This window comes from Macrotis lagotis, chromosome X, assembly GCF_037893015.1.
Source record: "Macrotis lagotis isolate mMagLag1 chromosome X, bilby.v1.9.chrom.fasta, whole genome shotgun sequence".
NCBI lineage: Eukaryota > Metazoa > Chordata > Mammalia > Peramelemorphia > Peramelidae > Macrotis > Macrotis lagotis.
The window spans coordinates 79,757,944-79,782,704 of NC_133666.1; the positions used below are offsets into that span (position 1 = coordinate 79,757,944).

Below are 24,761 nucleotides of genomic sequence, written 5' to 3' on the forward strand. Positions count from 1 at the left end.
CAGTCCAAGCTAGCTCTGGTTGAGCCTACTATACAGCCAGAAAAATCAGTATTTTTACACAGTCAGGCCTGTCTCACACCCCCATTTTTCTGGGTAGCTACCAATCTGACCCCTGACCACTCTGATATCCTGAACTGCTCCAGTAATAGTTCTTGCTATCTTACTTCCTGCACCCTGCCTGATGCTGACACACATGTCCTGGTCCGTACACCCAGGTATCTATGGATACCTGTGACCACTGGTGGATGGACTCAGCAAGTTACAATCTATCACAGGGAATCCCGAGCCATTGGCCTACTTACCCTGCTCATAGCATCCTTTATTACATTTATAGCTTCTGCAGCCACCTCTATAGCCACCACCCTTGCCACCACCCCACGGCCAGAGGATATAGAGCACATGGCCAGACAAATGGTTGGAATCTTTCACCAGCAAAATGAGGTTAATAATCTCCTGAGCAGAGCTATCCTTAACATAAACCAACAGCTAGCCCTCACTAATGAACGAATCTCTTTTGTAGAACAGCAAATCAGGACCATGTGTGATGAAAGAAATACCTCCTTTTGTGTGACACCGTTCCTTGTAAAAAACTTTTCCCATGCTCAAACTCTCCTCAATAGGCAGCTTTCCTCCCAGTGGGACTCCCACTTGCAATCCCTGCTTGCCAACATGACATATAAGGTCCTAGACCTCAAAGACACAGTCATGCAACCACGACTGGATAGTGATTCCATAGACATGTTCTTGCATGAATTTTTAGCTGGACTTCCCCAACCAAAATTGTTCTTGGGGTTCTCATTCTTATTTCTCTATTACTCCTCCTCTGTTCTTTAATTAACCGTCGCAGAGCTGCAAAAGCCCTCATCGGCTCTGCCATGACTATCCAGGCCCTCCGGGTCCTAAATGAAAAAGAGGGGGGAGATGTGGGTACACAGGCTATTCTAATAGTCATGACACAAATCATCTCCAAGTAAACTGCCACCTGGACAGTCTCAGGAGCTGGCTTGCCACCCTGGGAGATAAGGTAAGCTGGAGTCCTTGGGAGCTGGACATTCCGCCCCACTGTCCAGGGGCACTAGACACAGCTGTACCTTATCATCTCCTCCCTAACGTACCTTCCTACCCTGTAAGGCAAGAAGCTGCATATACACATTGCTTGCACCCCTAACAAATACCTCATTATTCTTTGTTCTACGCCGGAAGACCTAACAGTATATATGTAATAGCTAAGCAATAATAAAATTGAGCTGGAGGCATAAGGCAGTAGTAGCTTGACTCCTTATTCTCAGCTCCCCTCCTGGAGGGAGGTCGCCGCTGTGGGCCCCAAGGAAGGAAGCCACAACAACCATCATGTCATCTGCAAAAAGTTAGAGTTTTGTCTCTTCCTTCCCAATTCTAATTCCTTCAATTTCTTTTTCTTCTCTAATTGCTGATTCTAACATTTCTAATACAATATTGAATAGTAGTGGTGATAATGGGCACCCTTGTTTCACCCGTGATCTTATTTGGAATGCCTCTAGCCTCTCCCAGTTGAATATAATGATTGTTCCTGGTTTCATATAGATACGATAGATACTGCTAATCATTTTAAGCAACAGTCTATTTATTCCTACACTCTCTAGTGTTTTTAACAGGAATGGATGCTGTATTTTGTCAAAAGCTTTTTCAGCACCTATTGATATGATCATATGATTTCTGATAAGTTTGTTTCTGATATCATTGAGGATACTAACAGTTCTCCTAATATTGAACCAACTCTGTATTCCTGGAATAAAAACTACTTGATCATAATGTTTTATCCTAGTGATGACTTGTTGTAATCATTTTGCTAAGATTTTATTTAGGATTTTTGCATCCATATTCATTAGGGACTCTTCCTGGTTTAGGTAACAGTAAGATGTTGCTTTCATAGAAAGGGTTAGGCAGAGTTCCATCTTTCCCTATTTTTCCAAAGAGTTTATATAGGATTGGAACCAATTGTTCCTTAAATGTTTAGTAGACTTCATTTGTGAATCCATCAGGCCCTGGAGATTTTTTTTAGGGTGTTCAATAATGGCTTCTTGAATTTGTTTTTCTGAGATAGGGTTGTTTAGGTATTAGTCCCTTCTTCATTTAACCTGGAGAACTTATATTTTTTGTAAATATTCATCCATTTCACTTAGATTATAAATTTATTGGCATAGAGTTGGTCAAAATAATTTCGAATTATTACTTTAATTTCCTCCTCATTGGTGGTGAGTTCATCTTTGTAATTTATGATACTACCAATTTGGTTTTCTTCTTTCTTTTTTTAAATCAAATTCAACAGAGGTTTATCAATTTTATTGGTTTTTTCATAATACCAACTTTTGGTTTTATTTATTAATTCAATAGTTTTTTTGCTTACGATTTTATTAATTTCTCCTTTAATTTTTAGAACTTCTAATTTGGTATTTAATTGGGGATTTTTGATTTGTTCTTTCTCTAATTTTCTTAGTTGCATGTTTAGTTCATTGATTTCCTCTTTCTCCAATTTATTCATGTAAGCATTTAGAGCTATAATATATCCCCTGAGAGTCGCTTTGAATGAATCTCATACGTTTTCGTATGTTGTTTCATTATTGTCTTCTTCTAGGATAAAATGGTTAATTCTTTCTTTAATTTGTTTTTTGGTCCACTCATTTTTTAAAATGAGTCAATTCAGTTTCCAATTTGTTCTGGATCTATATCTCCTTGCCCCAGTATTGCATATGACTTTTATTTCATTGTGATCTGGGAAAGATATATTCACTATTTCTGGCTTTCTGCAGTTGATCATTAGGTTTTTATGTCCTAGTACATGGTCAATTTTTGTATAAGTTCCATGTATTGCAGAGAAAAAGGTATATTCCTTTCAATCCCAATTCACTTTCCTCCATAAGTCTATGATATCTAATTTTTCTAACAATCTATTTACCTCCTTAACTTCTTTCTTGTTTATTTTATGATTCGATTTATGTAGATCTGATAGTGGGAGGTTAAGGTCTCCCACTAGTAGAGTTTTGCTGTCTATGTTGTCCTCTAGTTCTTTCAGCTTCTCTCTAAGAATTTGGGTGCTCTCCCACTGGGTGCATTCAATATTGAAATGACTTTATTGTCTATGGTACCTTTTAGGAAGATAAAGTTTCCTTCCTTATCTCTTTTAACCCTATCTATTTTTGCTGTTGCTTTGTCTGAGATAAGGATTGCTACCCCTGCTTTTTTTTTACCACAGCTGAAGCAAAATATATTTTAGTCCAACCTTTTTACCTTTACTCTATATGTATCTCTCTGCTTCAAATGAGTTTCTTGTAAGCAGCATATTGTAGGATTCTGGTTTTTATTCCACTCTGCTATTCGCTTACATTTTAAGGGAGAGTTCATCCTATTCACATTCAAGGTTATGATTTCTAATTCCTTATTGCCCTCCGTGATTTCTTCCCTTTGTTTGTATTTTCCACCTTCCCCCCTTTATCCATATTCCCCAGTATTTTGTTTCTGAATACCACCCCATTCAGTGTGTTCGCCCTCCTATATCACACCCTCCCCTTTCTTTCCCCTTTCCCCTTTCCCTTTTTCCATTTTCCCTTCCCTTCCTTTTGTTATTTCCCTTTTTCCCAACTCCCCTTCCCTTTCTCCGTTCCCGCTCCCCTTTTCCACTTTGAATACTTGAAAGGTTAGATGTTTTATAAATTAACTGAGTATCTGTAGGTTGACTTTAAGCCAAGTCTGATAAGAAGAAGATTCAGGTGTTTCTCCTCTGCTCCCTTCTTCTCCTCTATTACCATAGGTTTTTCTGTACCTCTTAGTGTAATGAGATTTACCCTATTCATTCCCCTCCCTCCTCTCATCTCTTTCCTGTCCCATGTTTTAAGCAGGTAGTGTTATTTTAGATCAATCTATCTAAGTCATAGAACATTCTGAGTGTCTGTCCCTTCTAGTTCAGTATATTCTATCGAATGGAGTCAAAATTCCTGAGTGTTATTAGAGTGTTTCTTCCCAAGTGGGGTTAAAGCCAGTTACATGTCATTAGCTAGCAGTCTCATGGATAGGTCATGAATGTCCATCATTTCTGGCTAGTTATATTTTCTCTGTTAGAGTTACAATTCTCAAGGTTTATGAGAATCTTTTATCCCCCCATGCTGAGATATAGATAGTTTTAACTTACTGGATTGCATTTTTTCCCTTTTACTGTCCCCCCTTTTCTTTTACCTTTTCATGTGTCTCTTGAACCTCCTGTTTGATGTCCAAATTTTCTGTTTAACTCTAGTCTTTTCATCAGAATTTTTCGAATTCTTCCATTTCATTAAATGTCCATCTTTTTCCCTGGAAGGGAAGGCTCAGCTTTGCAATAAAGTAGATTCGTGGTTGGATTCCAAGCTCCCCTGTTCTTCAAAATATCTCATTCCAGCCCCTTCGATTCCTTAATGTTGATGCGACCAGGTCCTGCGTTATCCTTACTGTGGCTGCTTGATATTTAAATTGTTTCTTTCTGGCTGCTTGTAGGATTTTCTCGTTTATCTGATAGTCCTGGAGTTTGGCCACAACATTCCTTGGTTTTTTCATTTTAGGATCTTTTTCAGGTGGGCATCGATGTACTCTTTCAATAATTACTTTGCCCTCCAATTCCATGATATCAGGGCAGTTTTCCCTCCCTAGATCCTGTAATATTAAGTCCAGGCTGTTTTTTCTCTTCAATGCTTTTAGGAAGTCCTATATTTGTCAGGTTGCCCCTCCTCGGTCTATTCTCGAGGTCAGTGGTTTTGTTGATGAGGTCTTTTACATTTGCTTGTATTTTTTGATTTTGTTTAACTGACTCTTTCTGTCTCATGGAGTCAGTAGTTTCTGTAGACTCCATTCTTTTTTTGGGGGAGGAGTTTTCTTCATTAACCTTTTGCAACTCCTTTTCCAATTGGTCAATTCTACTTGTGAAAGAGCTTTGCATTTGACTATTTGAGGTTTTGAGAGAATTAATTTCTGTTTGCATTTGCTCATTTGAGGATCTGAGACAATTATTCTCATTTTGTATTGGTCCAATTGATGATCTGAGAGACTTAGTCTCCTTTTGTATTTGTCTGATTGTACTTTCTAATGGTTTGCTTTCTTGTTGCAAGGTATTGTCTCTCCCAAATTTTTAAGCTCCTTCCTTATTTCTTCAAGGAAGTCTTTCTGTGCTGGAGACCAGATGGTATTCTCCTCAGAGGTTCCAGGTCTCTCTGAGTTAGGGTCTTTCCCTGCCAAGAATTTTTCCATGGATCCACCTTTCCGCTGACCCTTCTTCATTTTGCTAAAACCTTGTGTTGGGGGGCGGATGGTTCACTGGTGCTCGGGATTGCTAAAGCCTTTACTCACTGACTGCAGGTTCTCTGACTGGCCAGTACGAGGTGCTGGTTGCTTTTTCTAGAGTGTCTGTGACCTTGGTTGAGGCCTTCTACCATTGCCTGAAGGAAGGGGTTGGCGCTATTGAATTCTTTTGCCTTCGATTAATAACGGACTTTACCCTGGCCTGAGGTCAGTCCTTAGCTGGGCTGCTTCTTCTGCTCACACATCTGGGCCTGAGGCAGAAGTAGTTTTCATTTGTTTTTTTGGGAAGAGGTCTCAGCCCCAAAGGAGGCTTGGACTCAGAGCTCCTCAGGCCCGAGGAGCCCAGAGATGGTGTCCACAGCTCTGCTGCACCAGAACTCTTCCCCACCCCCAGCCCTATCCACAAGCTCCAGGGGGATAGCACCAACACCAATGACTCTGCTCACCAGCCAACCCAAGCCCCTGTCCTCCTGCCCAAGTGCTGATCCAGCAGGTCCAGCTCTCGGGCCCTCAGACTCCCGGGTCCAATTCAGCTGTTAATCTGGCTGATCCGGGGCTGATCCTCCCTCTGAGCCCAGAGCCACCTGCCCGAAATTGGCTAAAGCTACTGCCAAAGACAAATCCTGAGGTAGATGTTGTTCTCGTGGCTTTTCTTTCTGGGTTTTGTGGGTCGGATTTCTTTTAAGAGAATTGTTTCATGTGATAGATGAGGAAGAGATCAGGAGACTTTAGACCTGTGCCTCTCTTCTCTCTGCCATCTTGGCCTGAAGTCCCTGTTAGTGTATCTTAAGGAATTTCTTTTTAAAATTAAACAAATTTCCTTTTTAAAAAATCTTATTGTTAAGATCCTATCTATTCTTTGAATTTCCTTTTTGTCAAAACTTCAACCCTTTGTCTTTGAAGTCCTCAATTCCTACTGCATCAATGCCATCTCCAGTTTTTCTGAAACTCTGTACCCATTCTTTGTTCATTCCTACCTTCTACTTAAACTATCATCTTTTGGGTCTATTATATAAAAAACCCTGCAAAAGTGTACCTTTCTTGTTAACTTATCCAATACTTCTCTTACTTTTGTACCTGCTTGATCAATTCTTCTCGTCTTTTCCCATTCACGTACAAGATTGCCTATAGGTTTAATCTTTCTTCTTTACAGTTTAACGTAAACTTGTTTGATTTTTTTTGTTTATGTACAAAATGCAATAACATCCTTATGGAAGTGATAGCTAACAAAGAATGATATACCTAACAACTGTATATTTTATGTGAATGATTTAACAGAACTGAACCACGTAAATCAGAAACAACCACTAAAAATGAAATTGAAGGAGACTACGCAGCTCCAAGTACAAAAGTATTCAAATTATTTAGTGCAGTATAAGAAGATTTTTACAAGAAAGATTCAGTAGTGTAGTAGACTGAAATACAATTGAAATATAAAGATCAGATGGAAATAAGTAAAAGGGCAGCTATGTGGCACAGTGGGGAGAGCACTGGCCTTCAAGTCAGACTATCCAAGTTCAAAATCAGCCCCTGATGTTTGCTAGTTGTGTTATCCTGGCGAAGTCACATAAGTCACATAAGACACTTATGTGTCTTTCCTCATCTGTAAAATCAGCTAGAGAAGGAAATGGCAAAGCCCTCCATTATCTTTGCAAAGAACACCCCATATAGGGTCATGGCAAGTCACTCAAGAAAAGTCACTCATAAAGTGAAGGAATTAACGAGAAATGATAATATTTACTTAACAGAAATTAGAGTAATATTTGAGCACAGCAAATAAAACTTCTGTCCTTGAAGGATCATTAGAAGATGTTTCAATCGTTATGTGAATGATGATACAGTCACAATATTGTTATGATTATAATCTCAATATTTCAGAAAAATCTTATGTGCTCTAAAAGAGGGGAATGAAAATGTGCAACTGATCCCATCAAAATGAGGAAACAGATTTAATTGAAAATGGTGAGCCCTCTAATAGTGGTACGTCCCTTTTTTCCCATAAAAAAGTAGAAACACATCTGTTAGTTCCAAAAGTTATATTATTTACACTGTTTCAGGGCAATGACATAGGAACAGACTAAAGACCTTTGTAAAACTTAGTACTACATCAAGACATTTAATGGTATGTTCTAAGTCCTTGAGGTTAATTACTTAAAATAAAAGGATGAGGTTTAATAACAACTTAAAAATATTGAAAATACCATATCCAGTTTATTACTTTGTATTATAGGAAAAAAAACTAGCAATATGGTAAAGAAACTCACAAATGTTTTGACAAATGATATTTTGAAACTACACAGGACCTATTCACAATTTCCCCCTCAGTTTGCCTGCTTGCTCTACTGAGACTTCCACCAGGTCAGTATTTTATTCTTTTCTAAAGATCTAATCATTGATTTTTGAGAAGGGTAGAGCAGATAGATGATAGTTTTAGGATGGGCACATCAGAGTAAATACTCTAAAGGATAATAAGACCTAAAAGAAATGCTGTTCAGAAAACTTAAGAGAGAGGAAACTTTTGATTGTGTAATGACTAACCCAAATGACGAGATGTAAGGTGTGTGGGATAACTACCACAGGAATCAAGAGCTCAGAGACTGAGATGGAGAGCAGGAAAGGTCTTTATTTCTTCTCAAGAAAAGGGGACTCGGGGCGGCTAGGTGGCATAGTGGATAAAGCACCGGCCTTGGAGTCAGGAGTACCTGGGTTCAAATCCAGTCTCAGACACTTAATAATTACCTAGCTGTGTGGCCTTAGGCAAGCCAAGTAACCCCATTTGCCTTGCAAAAAAAACCTAAAAAAAAACAAAAAAAAAGAAAGAAAATGGGACTCATCCCCTGTTGCTAAAGCAGCCTCAGCCATTGAGTGTCTTGCAAAAAACTAAAAAAATAAATAAAGTGAAATGTGTTCTCTAGAGAACAAATTGCTTATTCTAAATAGAGAGCATACTATGTTCACATTTTAAAACTTCTATTATATTTTTCCTTTCTTTCTCATTGTTTCCCCCCTCCCTTAGTTCTAATTCCTCTTTCATAGAATGAATAATATGGAAATGATGGTGATCCTTCATTCTTGTTTCTGTTTTGCAAGGCAATGGGGTTAAGTGACGCGCCTAAGGTCACAGAGCTAGGCAATTATTAAGTGTCTGAGGCTGGATTTTAACTCAGGTTCTCCTGACTCCAGGGCTGGCGCTCTATCCACTGTGCCACCTAGTTACCTCATTGTCCTTCATTCTTGAAGAAGGCCAAGACTTCAGGGAAGTGATGCCATGACAAGTTAGTGAATCAGATTTGAGTGAAGGAGGACTGTGCTAAGTCACCTACCTCCCTCACTTTCTCCTCCAGAGCCATCTAGATCCAGTGGCCAAGTATGAATCAGAATGAATGTAGATGTCCTAGATGTGAGGCAATCGGGGTTAAGTTGACTTGCCCAAGGTCACACAGCTTGCAAGAATCCAGTGTCATGAGAATGATTATAACTCCCATACTCCTGACTCCAAGGTGGCCACCTATTTGCCTGATATGTATATGGATATGTAATATGCAATCTGTAATCTGTAATACATATATATATATGTAACAATTGGACATGTACAGCTTTTACTAGATTGTTTGCTGCATTGGACATGGTGGTGGGAAGGGAGGGTGACAGAAAAATGAGGAACTCATAAACTTGCAAAGAAATGGATGAAAGTTGAAAAACTACCTTTGAATATAATTGGAAAAATTGAATAAAATTTCAATAAACTCAAAAATTAAATGTATTCTGTTATTAAGCTATATGTGATGATGGAACCTATATGTAGATCACATCTTGACACTTGATATTTGACATTAAGGCAATATGCTAAAACAACAATCACAACTCCAAATAGTTTAATGAGTTAGTATCATTTTTCTCATTTTCACCCCTTTATTATAATAATTCTTGAAGTTAGCAGCTCTCGAATTACTCTGATATTCAGAGTAATATTCATATATTCCTCGCATTACTTTCCTTTATCAGTCACTGACTTCATCTTTTGACTATATTATTCCATTATATTCTGCTCCTTCATATGTCCTGTCTATAGATGCTCCTTCTAACAACTCTTATAAATGAGAAAGTTAATATGAGTAATCATTATCTTCCACCCGTGCAGGGATATAAACAGTTAAATATCATTTAGTTCCTCATCGTTAGTCCTTCTCTTCCTCTCCTTCTATGGTTCACCAGAGTCCTGTACTTGGGGATCAAACTTTCTGTTCAGCTCTGGTTGTTTCAATAGGAAAGTATGAAAGTCCCCTGTTTCATTGAAAGTCCATCTTATCCTCTCAAGGGGGATGTTCAATTTTGCTGGGTAGTTGATTCTTGGCTGGAAACCAAGATCTTTTGCCTTCTGGAATATCATATTCCAATCCCTATGAGCCCTTCATGTAGATACTGCCAGATTCTGTGTAATCCTGAGTATGGAGCTTTGGTAGTTGAACTCTTTTTATTCTGGCAGAGTTTAGAATTATCTCTTTGATTTGGTAGTTTGGGATTTTGGCTATAATATTCCTGGAAATTTTGGGGGGGGGATCACTTCCAGGAAGGGACTGATGAATTCTCTTGATTTCTATTTTACCTTCTGCTTCTAGGATCTCAGGGCAATTTTGCTGTGTTATTTCTTGAAAAATGAAGTGTAAGCTCTTCTCTGGGTCGTGGCTTTCAGAGACCCCAATAATTTTTAAATTATTTCTTCTGGATGGGTTTTCAAGCTTGGCTGCTTTTCCAATGAGATATTTCACATTTTCTTCTAAGTTTTGTATTTTGGGACAAATTTTATTTCTTCCTGATTTCTTGGAAAGTCATCAGTTTCCTTTAGTTACATTCTGCATTTGAAGATGTTTCTTCACAGAGAGCTTTTTTACCTCCTTTTCCAACTGGCCAGCTTTTCTTTTTAAGGCATTCTTCTCCTCATTTGCCTTTTGTTTTGCTCTTTTCCATTAGGCCTAAACTGAGTTTTAACGTTGTTTTCTTCAGTATTTTTTGGTATATCTTTCACCAAGATTTTGATTTGATTTTCATAATTTTTCTGCATCGCTGTCATTTCTCCTCCCAATTTTTCCTCCATCTTCTTAATTGCTTTTCAAAGTCTATTCTGAGCACATCCATAGTCTGAGCCCATTTTCTATTTCTCTTGGAAGTTTTGGATCCGGAAGCTTTGATTTCATCGGCATCTGAATATGTGTTTTGATCTTCCATGGGACTAAAACAGTTCTTTAAGGTCAGATTCTTCATTTTCTGTTTTTTACTCCTCTCCTCAGTTAAAGACTAATTTACAGCATTTCTAAGTCTTTGGGATTTTTTGCAGACAACCCACTGGGACCTTTATTCCTCCAAGGTCTAATGCTCTCTAGCCTGTGCTTTGATATATAGATGCCCGCCACCCCAGTACTTCCCTCAGCCCTAGGGCTGTAGGGAGGGATCCATTTATCTTAGTATGGAAGCCCAAACTACAATATCTGAGTGTACACAAATGGCGGAGTCCTACTGTGATGGAGAGCAGAGAAATCTCTGCAGACTTCCCTTGCTGTGTCTGGGGGTGCAGGCTGCGTTACTCCCGATTCTCCCTGCAGGTTCTGTGGCTGGTGCTCCTCCCTCCACACTCACCCAGGTGCAGCAGAGTTTTTTCACCACCCCTTCAAGTTGTTGCTGGTGATCTCTGGGCTGGCCTGGGCTGGGCTATGCTGCACTGCTCTGCTCTGGGCTGTGCTGTGCCATGGATTTTTTCCCAGCCCCGGTCCTGGTGAAACACACTTTTCGGTAGAACTTCTAAGTTATCTTTGACTAGGAAAACGTATCACTCAGTCTTTCTGTGGGTTCTTCCCCTCTAAATATTGGCTGGAGTCATCCTTTGTTTTTTTGGCGTTTGGGGGAGAAGGAGTTCCTGGGAAGTGCTGCCTTCATGCTGCCATCTTGACTCCACCCCCAGAAGGTTATTTCTGATGTGCCTACTGTAAGCAAGACCCCATGTCTGCTGCTAGGGAAGCTGAGATGAAAAGTAAAACTCCAAATTTTATTCTTACCAAGAGTCCTGCACAGGGAGGGGAATCAGGGCCTTCCTGAAAGTCACTCAATGCAAAGGGCTCCCTGGTTTCTAGGATGTTTAGCTCCCAGGCACCAAACATATCCTCTTGGCCTTGAGTCTGATGTAGTCAAACAACTTGAGAGGTAGGAGGTTCATCCAATCTGGAACAAAACAAAGGTCTCTTCCACACAAAACCACACAAATGGTCTCCAGGTCTCTGTTTGAAGACCTCCAGAGATGGAGGGAACTCACCACCTCCCCAGGGTACTCATTCTCTTTTTGGATAGAAGTAAGGGTCCTGAGGATTTTTAGGACATTAAATCCAAATCTGTCTCCTCTGCATCTAGGACCTCCCCCCTCCCCTGGATCAACCTCCAGGTCCTTAAATGATGTGAACTTCAGTCTCCTAATCATCCAATTGGGGCATTCTCTAGATCCATACTTGTTTATCAATGACTACTAATGAAACAAATTTCTGAATATAGTCTCTCACCTGGAAAGATCCCAATGGGATTATCTCTTCCATTAAAAAGACTGAAGGACTCTCAAGACAGTCCCCAATCTGTTGTTTGGTTTGCATTATTAAATACTAATGTTGATCTTTATTTAAACTTACTTTTATTTTATTATATACCTCTATATGATATATATTATACACCTCTCAAAAAAAGGAGAAAATACACCTCTTGCACTTCCTCTCACCCCCACCACCTTCCAAGAAAACAAACAAGGAGCCGCTAGGTGGCACAGTGGATAGAGCACCAGTCCTTGAGTCAGGAGGACAGGAGCTCAAATCTGTCCTCAGACATTTAATAAATAAAGCACAAAGCCATTGCCTTGCAAAAAATAAAACAAAAAAAGAAAGAAAAAAACCTTTAATAATTATTAAAGTCAAGCAAAACTTATGCTCACATTAGCCATATTTTCCCAAAAATAGTAGACATCATCATCCTCTGCAGTCAGGCATGGTTAAAATTCTTATGTATGTATTTCAATAGGATTTGTCTTTACCATAATGTTGAGTGTTAAAATTGTATCTTGGGGGTGGCTAGGTGGCACATTGGATAAAACACTGGCCCTGGAGTCAGGAGTACCTGGGTTCAATCTGATCTCAGATACTTAATACATACCTAGTTCTGTGGCCTTGGGCAAGCCATTAACCCCATTTAACTTGCAAAAAAAAAACCTAAAAAAAAAAGGAAAAGAAAATACCTAAAATTGTATCTTGTTCTCGTCCCCCTGACCACCTCTTCACTTTCTACTCAGGATAGTAAGAGTGTTGCATTTTTTTGTTCTTCATTTTTGAATATTACCAGTGCTATCATGGGGTGATGACTTGACTTGTGTGTGAATTGGATTTACATGAGCCAATGATACACAAAATCATCAGCCTGGGAGGCAGTAGATGACCTCAGTTAGACCTAAGAATGATATGAGGAAAATATCAATGATGCAGAATAGTCAAAATAGCCCTGCCTTTTCCACCTGAAAAGGTCTGTGTTCAAAGTCTCTCTGTATATTGCAGAGAAGACAGAGGCCTAATCTTCGAGGTCTCACTTTGACATACCCTCTACCAGGCAATTTACAGGTTTAGTCCATATCCAAAAAGAGATTGTGCTGATGAATATCAATCACTAGCTCATGATTCACTTTTGATGAAGGGCTTGTGGATCTTTCAATGAAGCAGCCAAAAATATTCATATATTTGGCTAACTATATAATTCAAATAAAGGGACAACGAGGAGGTACAGTAGATAGCTTATTGGCCCTGATGTTAGGTATACCTGAGTCCAAATCTAACCTCAGATACTTACTAGTTGTGTGACCCTGGACAAGCTACTTGACCTTGATTGGCTCCCAAAAAATCTTAAATCCAATCAACTGAAAAGTTAACAAATCATTATTTATAAGTCAACCATACCTTCTTGGATATAAACAGGTTTAAAAATAAAAATAAAACATATTTAAACACATTATGCTCACTAATATATATAGTGAGACAAAAAAGAACTATATCAACAATGAATAAAATACTATACATTTATTTCTTCATCCTTTTTAATGTCTGCCTTTTGTGTGTGACTCATAATATATCATATTCTTTGCTTTGACTGTGTTGGATCTGACACCATGGTTCTGACCCTTGGGTTCAGTGGCTCTGGTCTGATATAAAGAACTCCTGTGGGTTACATAGAGATGCCCCTTTCCAGTGTAGTTCTGGTTCATTAGTGTTTAAGTGATCCTGTAAGAATGTGTTAAAAGAGTTTATCTGAAATAAAAAGAAAGCTGAGGGCAAAATTACTGACCATCCAGTATTTGCATACCAAATGAGAACACCTGACTCCTCAGAGGTCAAATAGAGAAAATGATTTACACTCAGAGTCATTTTTTATAATAAAAAGAAGAAAAAAAAATGAACCTTTTTTGAACATAATTCGACTGGACAAGGCAGGTAATCTGAAGAGTTAGCTTCTCCCAAACTTTTCTAATTCTACCTGAGAAGTCGTTTCCTGGAGGTGGACTTTTGTAACCACAAAGTGGGTTGAGTAAGAGGACCTTGTGTTCAGAGCTTAGCAAACCTCACCACTACCAACCCCATCTTCTTTCCTCCGCTTCTCACTCAAGAAAAAGGGAGTTTATTCATTAAGACTGGAAAGAAGAAGTTAACCTCTGGCTACCCTTTGTCCCACTGGCAGAAAGGGGAAATTAGCCCCTGATCAATTGCCATTTCTATTAGAAAGGGAAATTTAGCCTTTGTAAAAAGAGCAATGACTAGGGGCAGCCTGGTGGTGCAGTGGATAAAGCACCAGCCCTGGAGTCAGGAGTACCTGGGTTCAAATCCGGTCTCAGACACTTAATATTTACCTAGCTGTGTGGTCTTAGGCAAGCCACTTAACCCCATTTGCCTTGCAAAAAAAAAAAAAAAACCTAAAAAAAAAACAAAAAAAAAAGAAAGAAAAGGGGACTCATCCCCTGTTGCTAAAGCAGCATCAGCCATTGAGTGTCTTGCAAAAAACTAAAAAAATAAATAAAGTGAAATGGGTTCTCTAGAGAACAAATTGCTTATTCTTAATACAGAGCATACTATGTTCACATTTTAAAACTTCTATTATATTTTTCCTTTCTTTCTCCTTGTTTCCCCCCTCCCTTAGTTCTAATTCCTCTTTCATAGAATGACTAATATGGAAATGATCTTGATCCTTCATTCTTGTTTTTGTTTTGCAAGGCAATGGGGTTAAGTGACGCGCCTAAGGTCACAGAGCTAGGCAATTATTAAGTGTCTGAGGCTGGATTTTAACTCAGGTTCTCCTGACTCCAGGGCCGGCGCTCTAACCACTGTGCAACCTAGCTACCTCATTGTCCTTCATTCTTGAAGAAGGTCAAGAAATCAGGGAAGTGATGCCATGACAAGTTAGTGAATCAGATTTGAGTGAGGGAGGACTGTGCTAAGTCACCTACCTCCCTCACTTTCTCCTCCAGAGCCATCTAGATCCAGTGGCCAAGTATGAATCAGAATGACTGGAGATATCCTAGATGTGAGGCAATCGGGGTTAAGTGACTTGCCCAAGGTCACACAGCTTGCAAGAATCCAGTGTCATGAGAATGATTATAACTCCCATACTCCTGACTCCAAGGTGGCCACCTATTTGCCTGATATGTATATGGATATGTAATATGCAATCTGTAATCTGTAATACATATATATATATATATATAAATATATATATATATATATATATGTAACCATTGGACATGTACAGCTTTTACTAGATTGTTTGCTGCATTGGACATGGTGGTGGGAAGGGAGGGTGACAGAAAAATGAGGAACTCATAAACTTGCAAAGAAATGGATGAAAGTTGAAAAACTACCTTTGAATATAATTGGAAAAATTGAATAAAATTTCAAAAAACCCAATAATTAAATGTATTCTGTTATTAAGCTATATGTGATGATGGAACCTATATGTAGATCACATCTTGACACTTGATATTTGACATTAAGGCAATATGCTAAAACAACAATCACAACTCCAAATAGTTTAATGAGTTAGTATCATTTTTCTCATTTTCACCCCTTTATTATAATAATTCTTGAAGTTAGCAGCTCTCGAATTACTCTGATATTCAGAATTACATATAAATAACAATATAATTTTAAGATTTAGTTTTATGCCTGTAAGAGGAGAAAATTACATATCACTGGAAATAGGATGTCTTCAGATAGTTTCTATTTGTGTGTGTCTGTGTCTGTCTGTTTCTCTGTGTCTTTGTGTTTGTGTGTGTGTGTGTGTGTGTGTGTGTGTGTGTGTGTGTATTTCTCCATCATCATTTTTTGGTTCAAGTATGTAACAGCGGTGTGAAATCTGAAGCTCTATCAGGTACCTGTTTAGCAGCATTTCTAATCCCATCTTTAAAGAGTATAGTGGGGGTAGGGGAGGGTAGCAATGTTACTGAAATCTCTAACTTAATACTATTACAACTTTAATGATGGTAAATCAATGCCTTTTAAAAAAATCTTATATTCCTTTCTTTCAGTTAGATGTACTTACTTTCTCACAATAGTTATTGCTCAAATTCCCACTGGAAATAGGTATCTAAGACTATAAGATATTATTTTCCAATGGTGTATATGAATATATATGTATATGTATGCATGGATATACAAGAGTAAATTTTAATCATCTCCTCTAGAATGTAGTCACCTCATAAACCTTATATACATTAAAGAATAAATATGCTTTCATTTTTAAAAAGTAATATGTTTTAGAAACTTCATGAATAAGAATTAAAAATATAGTGGCTTCAAAATTGTTCTATAACTTCCCTTTGAATGTGATGAGTAGAGAATTTCCAATTGATAGATGGATGAAGTGATTTTCTATGTAAAAGGATCTGGAATTGAATTGGTTCTATTTAAGTAGTAATTTTTCTTTTATGTTTTAAAACTTCATGATATAGTTTATGTCATTGTTAGGTTTCTAATTTTTCTTGTATTATGATGTTTTTTAAATCATTGATAAGAAATGCTGTAAATCTGAAAAGTGATATGTAGAGAGGGATGGAATTGTATGTTAGAAAATTAGCTTCTTTTTTAATCTGAATGCTTTTAGATTATTAAGTGAACTGTTAGAAAATCTGAACACAATTTGCAAACTTTTGTCTTGTTAAGACTTTAACTATGAAGTTCATTAGAGACTTACCAGGTTCCTTGATACTTTCTATTTGGGTAAGATCATAAAATTCTATCAGCTTTTCTGATAGCTTTTATTGAAATTCTGTAGTGAGAAACTAAGACTTCTCACATTTGAAGTAGGTGGGGGAGCATTGATCTATTTTCTTTAAATTTTGTTTGTTTCCTTGTTTTTTGCAAGGCATTTGGGGCCCAGTAATTGTCAAGTATCTGAATCTGGATTTAAGCTCAGGTCCGACTGAATCCAGGACCAGTGCTCTATCCCCAAGTGTGATTTCTAAGAAGAAATTTTTTATCTAATATATTTTTTGGCTATTGCTTGTGAAAATTATTAAGTTGTACCTGGAATAGTATAAATTGAAGTTATACCTTTAAATCAATTTAGTATGAAGAGACCTCAGTTTTAAAGCTTTGTTGCCTTCCAGGTTACTATGCAATCTCTTCAGACATGGGTATATGTGGACATAGACGCTTATAGTGATCAGAGTATTTCTAGGTTTGCGTGATTTCTCATATATTCATGTTACAAAATGGGACTACTTGCTTAATTTCTTTTTTTTTCTTGTTGTTGTTGCTGTTTTTAGGTATTTGCAAGGCAAACAGGGCTAAGTGGCTTGAGCAAGGCCCCACAGCTAGGGAATTATGAAGTGTCTGAGACCGGATGTGAACCCAGGTACTCCTGACTCCAGGGTCGGTGCGTTATCCATTAGGCCACCTAGCCGCCCCTTTTTACTTTCTAAAGACTGATTGTTTCCACATTGATTAAACTAGAATGAATGAATAAGACAAACCCTTCTTTGTATGTGCTTATAAGAGAAAAACAATAACTGTGATCCCTAAAATGGAGTAAAGTAAAATCTCATGAAACTATATCTCGTTAAATTATTCTGAGTTTTGATTTTGGGTGTGATGGCCTGAATTATCATGAAATCAGTATTCGGTCATTCAAGAGAAAAGCCATGTGATGCTCAAAGCAAGTTAGATCAACTATTACAGGTAACTGTCTGTGCCTGGCAAGATAGAAAGGATGACCTTGCAAGGGAATAGCTTTATGACTCAATTTATCCATTGTGCTATTTCCTTTCTGAAGAGGAAATTTTCCCACTTGGTTACTCCAGAGCTAGGCCATAGCCAGATGTTACATGCCCAGTGAATAATGTGGAATTTTGCTACATGATTCAGTGCTAACTATGACTCTTACATGGAATCAAATGAACTCAAAGAAGCTTTATCCTGTTTTTGTTTATGTCAGGTCAGTTTGTGACCCCGAAGGGACAATGTTGAATTATAAACATTGTCGTTTTTATATGATTCATGTTATTGCGGCAAAAATCAAACATCTCTGAGTTACTATAATAGGATGCATGTATGAAACACCATAAATTTTTAATATTCTTGCTCTGAATCTGTAGTCACTGCTTCCACTTTCGAACCTAAGCAGCTAGATAAATAAGCACTTAGGTTTGCCAGTCAGGCCTTTGTTAATGATTAAATATTCATTTGCGGAATCGGGCAGGTCTGCACAATGCCACCTCTTTGCCCAATAGTGCAATAAGATACATAGATAAATAGATAGATAAATAGATAGAAAGATAGATAGATAGATGGATGGATGAATATAGATAAATGAGATTGAGGGATGGAGGCAGGGAGGGAAACTGAGAGAGAGAGAGAGAGAGAGAGAGAGAGAGAGAGACAGAGAGAGAGATCCTAAAAGTGGAAAATAGGAAAAAGATTTGATATGATCAAGATGTAATAAAGTTGTTTCAAATTTTATGCAAAATCATTTAATTGTAATGGAATGATAAACTTCACTTTGAGGGAAGCAACTGTAGTGTTTCTAAGAACTCCTACATACATATAATGGTATCTATATACATTCATAGAGCTATATATTTACATGCATATATATATATAGAAATATAAAGGATGATATATTTTAAATATTTTTTCTTTTACTCCTAAAAGTAGTTAAGAAGACTAAAAATATTGAACAAAGTACTGACCATCCTTCAGGTTCAAATGAATATAAATAGATGAATTTTAAAAATTTTTTCCTTTTCTTTGTTTCCGGGATCTACAGAATTTTATGTTTTAGTAACATTTTCAAAATTGGGTCAAGAATTTGCATTATATATTGTATTTCCATATTAAATCATGTTTCTTTCATATTTTACAGTGTCTGATAATATTGAGGTAGAAGATTGTTTCTTTAGTCAGTTGGTGGCATTGTCCATAGCAGGTACAGAGTTCAAGTAAAGACAGAAAGAGAAAGCAGTATTTAAAAACTGAAATTCTTTGAATTTTTAGTTGAATTACAGGTGGCTACTTTAATGGTTTTCATATGGCTGTCATTAACGCTAGCACTATAATATTGAAACTGGTTTTCACACATACACTTGATCATGGAAAGTTAAATTTGAGAGATTATCTTATTAAATTGTATTGTCTTACCCCTAACAGATTTTATTAGCCTTACCTTGGAAACCTCTACTAGTGAGTTAGAAAGAAGGAAGCAAATTTATAAAGAAGAACACTTCCAGAACTGCCCTGATGAGAAGGTCTAGTCCAGAATTTTTAAGGGAAAATGTTTCCATACACCACATAGCTATATGGTGCTTCTGAGATACAATGAAATAAAGGTACATTGGGAGTGGGTTACCAGGAACAAGCTGGAACAAGGAGACTTCATGTTATTTAATATTGATGCCATTATTATGTTATACTTGTTTTAATATCGTCTAGTCTTCTGTTTCCCTGCAGAGGAATATGCCCCAAATCTAATGCAAACATATCCATGAAAACAGGAGAACTTGTGATGGGAAATTTTCAGCTATCACTGGCTGTCTTATTATTAAGGACTCAGAGCCATTCCCCCTGCAACTTTTGGCTAATAGAAAATCTGTTTTCTTTTAATATTAGTCTGGCCTGTCTGAAAACTGACTCATGGAACAACAGTTTTAAAGGAAGGCTTTTGACATTCCTGAGATAAGAAGAAGGGAATAAATATAACATTTTTAAAACCTTCAAAACGTACTTTATTCATGGAAGAATTTGCCTTATGCCAAGTATTCATGACATGTTAACCCCTTCTCTTTTAGCTCATGGTGAGCGCTTTAACGTATAGCTTCGTAAATCCATAAAGGTTGGAAACTCACTCTGATCTGCAAACTGACTCAGTTTACCTATAGAGCTGGATTCATCCCTTAGAGGATGTGTGAGCTTATGATTCTATTGAATTGTGTTCTACTTTTATAACACTGTAGGAAACAGAATATTTACGAATATTTTAAAAATTATAGTCTAAAAGGATATGCAAGATCATGTCAAAAAATATTTACAAATCACTGCCTATAAAAAGTCTCTTTAGAATCCTCATTTTTATACTTACTCCTTATCATTGTTGTACAGTATGAACTCCCTTTTGTTCAATGTTCAAACAAAGGAAAAAGAATTCTAATTCTGACTCAGGATTATTTTTCTACCTCCAGAACTTGTGCTTAAACCTAATAAATCCTAAGTATTTACCTCTATAATTTTTACACTGTGATAGATTGTTTTCAGCAGTAGTAACCTACCACACAAACTCAAAGAGGAGATATTTTTGCTATAACAACAGAAACATGATCATGATGTATAATTTAAGAACAAGCAGGTAAAGATTTAAATCCAGGGGTCCTGATTCCAATTCCAGGACCATTCTATCATACCATCCTTTTTCCTTTTTTAGGCCCCAGTCACTAGGACTTCCCTTCTTCAATATAACAGTACATGGAACCGTTTTTTACTATTGGAACAAGATAGCCAGAAAGGATTATCAGCTCTCCTTTCACTTTTTTCCTGGGTAGCCTACCCCAACGCCTCCACCAATATGTTCCTAGTGCCCCTTGGCACCTGAGTATGACAGAGTAAACCAAGTTTGGAGTCAAAAAGACCTGAGTTCAAATGGGGTCTCAGATACTTCCTAGCAGTGTGACCCTCAAAAAGTCACTTAACCTCTGCCTAAGTTCCCTTAACTATAAAATGGGAATCATAATAACCCCTCCCTCCCTCCCTCCCAGGGTTGTTGTGCAAATCAAATGAGAAAATAATTGGACACATGTAACAACCTGAAAGTGCTTTGTAATATTAGCTGCTACTACCACAATGACTAAACTACTACTACTACCAACAACAACTATTACTTCTACTGTTACCACAATTACCATGGTGAACGTTCAAGGGAGTTTGTGTGACCCAATAGTGGTACAATCTGTAGGGTATGTGAAATGTTTTGTGTGTGTGTGTACATGTGAGAGGCAGGGCTATTGGAAAGAGGGGCAGGAGTTGGAAAGGCAAATGAAAAAGACAGTTTACCCTCAGTCTACACAAAAAAGCCACAGTAGAAATGTGTTAATTTGGGGTGTGAAGGAGAGGGGGGGGATACCACCTGAGCCTTGAGCCAGGGAAGTGTTAAATAGAAGCAAATCCTCCAATGGAGTTAGAAGTATCATCTAAAGACTTCGGTCTCAGAGGGACTTCTGTGAACAAGTCTTGGGAGTTACCAGATTCATGCACTGCTGGGCCAACCAGACAGGACTGTAAACCTGACACAGCTCAGAGATGTTCAGGGCATCCAACCCAGGGGAAGAGCAGCTGAAACACAACACTGGCACTTGGGTTTTAGGCCAATCTGGCAGTTGCTCCTAGACTAAGGTGGGAGATGGGAGTGAACCTCTCACACTGGAGATCTGTGTCTGCAGCAAAAGCCTTTCAGGATCTTAGTGTAGAAATAAGATCAGACAGGGGAGGCTTCAGACTCAGGTTTATGGCCATGACCAACGTGGCTCTCTCACTCAGGCTTTCTACCTGCTGGGCCGACAGGCTGGATGGCCTCCAGGTCCCTAATCCTCAGTATTCTCCCTGCAAAGAGCCCAGTCCCACTCCTTTCCTTTGGAGTCCACAAAATTTGCAAATTGAGAGCTAGTACACATAGAAAGGGATGTTAGCCTCCCTATGGGGGTTTCTGCAGGTGGTAGGTAGAAGACTCAGAACAAGATTGAGTGGTCTTAACAGGGACTCAAGGAGACCTTCCCGCACCTTCCCTGGGCAAAATCTCCAGATTAACTATTTCTTCATGTAGTTGGCATCAGAAGAAATCAGTGCTCTTATCTTGGCCCAAGAGCTTTTTCCAGCCAGCCCTTGGGGTCATCACAGAGGCATGGTGTGATTCAAGGAATAGGGATGAACCCGTCTGACCTTATTTTTGAGCGCATCCCCTTTCTGAGAGCCCCACGTCTTAGAAGTTAGAATGGACAAACACCAGGGCAAAGGAAAACTCAGCATTCATTGATTACCAAGCTGAGTGAGGCCCTGGAGTCTATTGCAATTCAATGAACTATAAAAACACACACTAGTTTTATTGAATTTTAATATTTTATTTCCAACGCTTACAAGAGACCTCTGAAAGAAGAACTTTCCTAGATATCTGGCAATACAGAAAGTAACTTGTTTTGTATCATCTAAAAGCCTGTGGAATTAGCGTAGCAAACGTCAGAATAGTTAAGTAATTGAAGCATAGACATAAAGAACATGGAAGACCAGCATAGTCACATTTCAAGGAGGGGCAAATAACCAGCACTATGCACCAGATAACCAGACCCACCCTCCTTAGATTAAAGTGGGAATATGTCTGGAGACTAAGCCTAAATGCTGAGATTTTAAAGCACAGAAAATTAAAAATATGTTTAACTTTTGGGGCATCAAAATTAATATACTTTTGACACTTTGAAAAGACCTCTGAAAGAGGAACTTTTCTAGGCATCTAGCAATACAGGAAATGACTTTCGTCCTATCAGTCAAATGTGTTCTGGAATCCACACGAAAAATATCTGAATAAGTCACCTGTGGAGGAATAGAGCTAAAGCCTAGGGAAATCATCATATTCACAAAGCAAGAAGGGGCAGGTACTGTGTTAAGGTGGGGACATCTTTGGCAGTAACAATCTTCAATCAATTTTCAGTCAAAGTGGCGGCTCATCATCAGTGTAGATCTTAAGTGAGGAAGTAGAGCATCATCGGGATGGAAAGGATACCTGATCGTTGTGGTCCTGTAAGGCAGGCAGGAATTACTCCTACTTGGCATCCCAGTCTCTATGTCCAGTATTGTTAATACTAGTTACTACTCTATAAGGAGAGAAGAGGCTTTCTCCATGGAAATAATTGGTGGAAAACATGAACCTTAAAAAACTGAAACACAATATGGAAACAGATATAGGAAGACACACCCAATACATGGACTCCAAGAAGTGCTAATGTGGCAGGAGTCAAGACCACCACCCAACCCTCAGGTGGCTACTTTCAGATACTTATCAGAGGCTGGCTCGTAATCCCTGTCATCTATAAACAGCAGAGTAGGACTGAAGGCCAGATAATCCAGGAGATCTTGTGTATGGGTCATCAGCACTATCAGGCAACTTTCATCCAGAGTAGAGTTGTTGAACATGGGGCCCAACTGCTTCAAGAGACGCAACAAGTAGATGCCCCCGTAGATCTGGGACAGCTGGCTGGAGGGGTAGCTGTTGACCAATTCGGCATGCTGTGCCCTCTCAAAATCATAGAGAAGCTGGGTGCTCAGAATCACATTAAAGTATTCCTTGAGAATGGTTACCAGCGCAGACACCTCATAATTTTCATCTGTGGTACCACAGCTCGTAAGGTCGATGGCATATTCATCCAGAATGGCCTCAACGCTCACCTTGGCTGGCAGGTTGCACAGATTTTTCCCGAGGCACACCATCTCCCAGTCTTGCACGAGCAGGGACATAAGGCAGTCAGGAAGTCTGATATGCATTTCAAATTGGACTGGGGCTTCCTGTTTGTGAACCCCAGTACCCCGTCTGCCTCTCCATGCCTTACTACGTTGGGTGTGACCCTTTTCATCTCTGATTCTGAAGGATGGGTGCGTCGCTGTGGAGGTTCCCTCCTCGCTGTCACTAGGGTCACTCTTCCTGTCATCCTTTATGGAGAACTGGTGGTAGCCTTGGCGCAGTGCCGGTTCCCACGCATTTCTAGTGAGTTTAAAGATGGTGAAATCATTATCTTTCTTCAACTGGGCACGAGAGTAGCGAAGCACCCGATTTTCAGGGACCCATTCATAATCCTCACTGGTGCTGGACACTGCCTCGCTGGTACTACCTTCTGCCCTGCTAGTGCTGGGGCCTGCTCTGCTGGTGCTGGGCACTGATTCGCTGGTACTAGGGCTTGCTCTGCTTGTGCTGGGCCCTGCCTTGCTGGTACTAGGACCTCCTCCACTTGTATTATTATCTCCTCTGCTGGTGCTGGGCATTGCCTTGATGCTACTAGGGCCTGCTCTGCTGGTGCTGGGCACTGCCTCACTGGTGCTGGACACTGCCTCACTGGTACTACGTTCTGCCCTGCTAGTGCTGGGGCCTGCTGTGCTGGTGCTGGTCACTGACTCGCTGGTACTAGGGCTTGCTCTGCTTTTGCTGGGCACTGCCTTGCTGGTATTAAGGCTTGCTCTGCTGGTACTGAGCACTGCCTTGATGTTACTAGGGCCTGCCTGCTGGTGCTGGGCACTGCCTCGCTGGTACTAGGACCTGCCGCTGGTGCTGGGCACTTCCTCGCTGGTAATAGGGCTTGCTCTGCTGGTGCTGGGCACTGCCTCACTGGTACTAGGGCTTGTTCTGCTGGTGCTGGCCACTGCCTTGCTGGTATTAGGGCTTGCTCTGCTGGTGCTGGGCACTGCCTTGATGGTACTAGGGCCTGCTCTGCTGGTGCTGGGCACTGCCTCGCTGGGGCTGGACACTGCATCACTGGTGCTGGGCACTGCCTTGTTGGTACTAGTGCTTGCTCTGCTTGTGCTGGGCACTGCCTCGCTGGTACTCGGGCTTGTTCTGCTGGTGCTGGCCACTGCCTTGCTGGTATTAGGGCTTGCTCTGCTGGTGCTTGGCACTGCCTCGCTGGTACTAGGGCCTTGCTCTGCTGGTGCTGGGCACTGCTCTGCTGGTGCTGCGCACTGCCTCGCTGGTGCTAGGCTCTACCTCGATGGTGCTGGGCACTGCCTCTCTGGTACTAGGGCTTGCTCTGCTGGTGCTGGCCACTGCCTTGGTGGTACTAGGGCCTGCTCTGCTGGTGCTGGGCACTGCCTCGCTGGTTCTGGGTACTGACTCGATGGTAATAGGGCTTTCTCTGCTGGTGCTGGGGCAGGTTCTGCTGG

At 39.5% G+C, this 24,761-nt stretch overlaps 1 protein-coding gene across 1 annotated transcript; it reads right to left on the reverse strand.

The window, feature by feature from the left end:
• Positions 1-22,868: 22,868 nt before the first annotated feature.
• LOC141498718 (mortality factor 4-like protein 2) lies at positions 22,869-23,870 on the reverse strand. The gene has a single exon (XM_074201875.1). It carries the CDS (start codon positions 23,868-23,870, stop codon positions 22,869-22,871), a length of 1,002 nt encoding a protein of 333 aa, XP_074057976.1.
• Positions 23,871-24,761: the final 891 nt, after the last annotated feature.

Excerpts from the sequence above, each read along its gene's own strand:
- LOC141498718 (XM_074201875.1), bottom strand. The coding sequence starts at position 23,870 with ATGCCCAGCACCAGCAGAGGAGATAATAATACAAGTGGAGGAGGTCCT.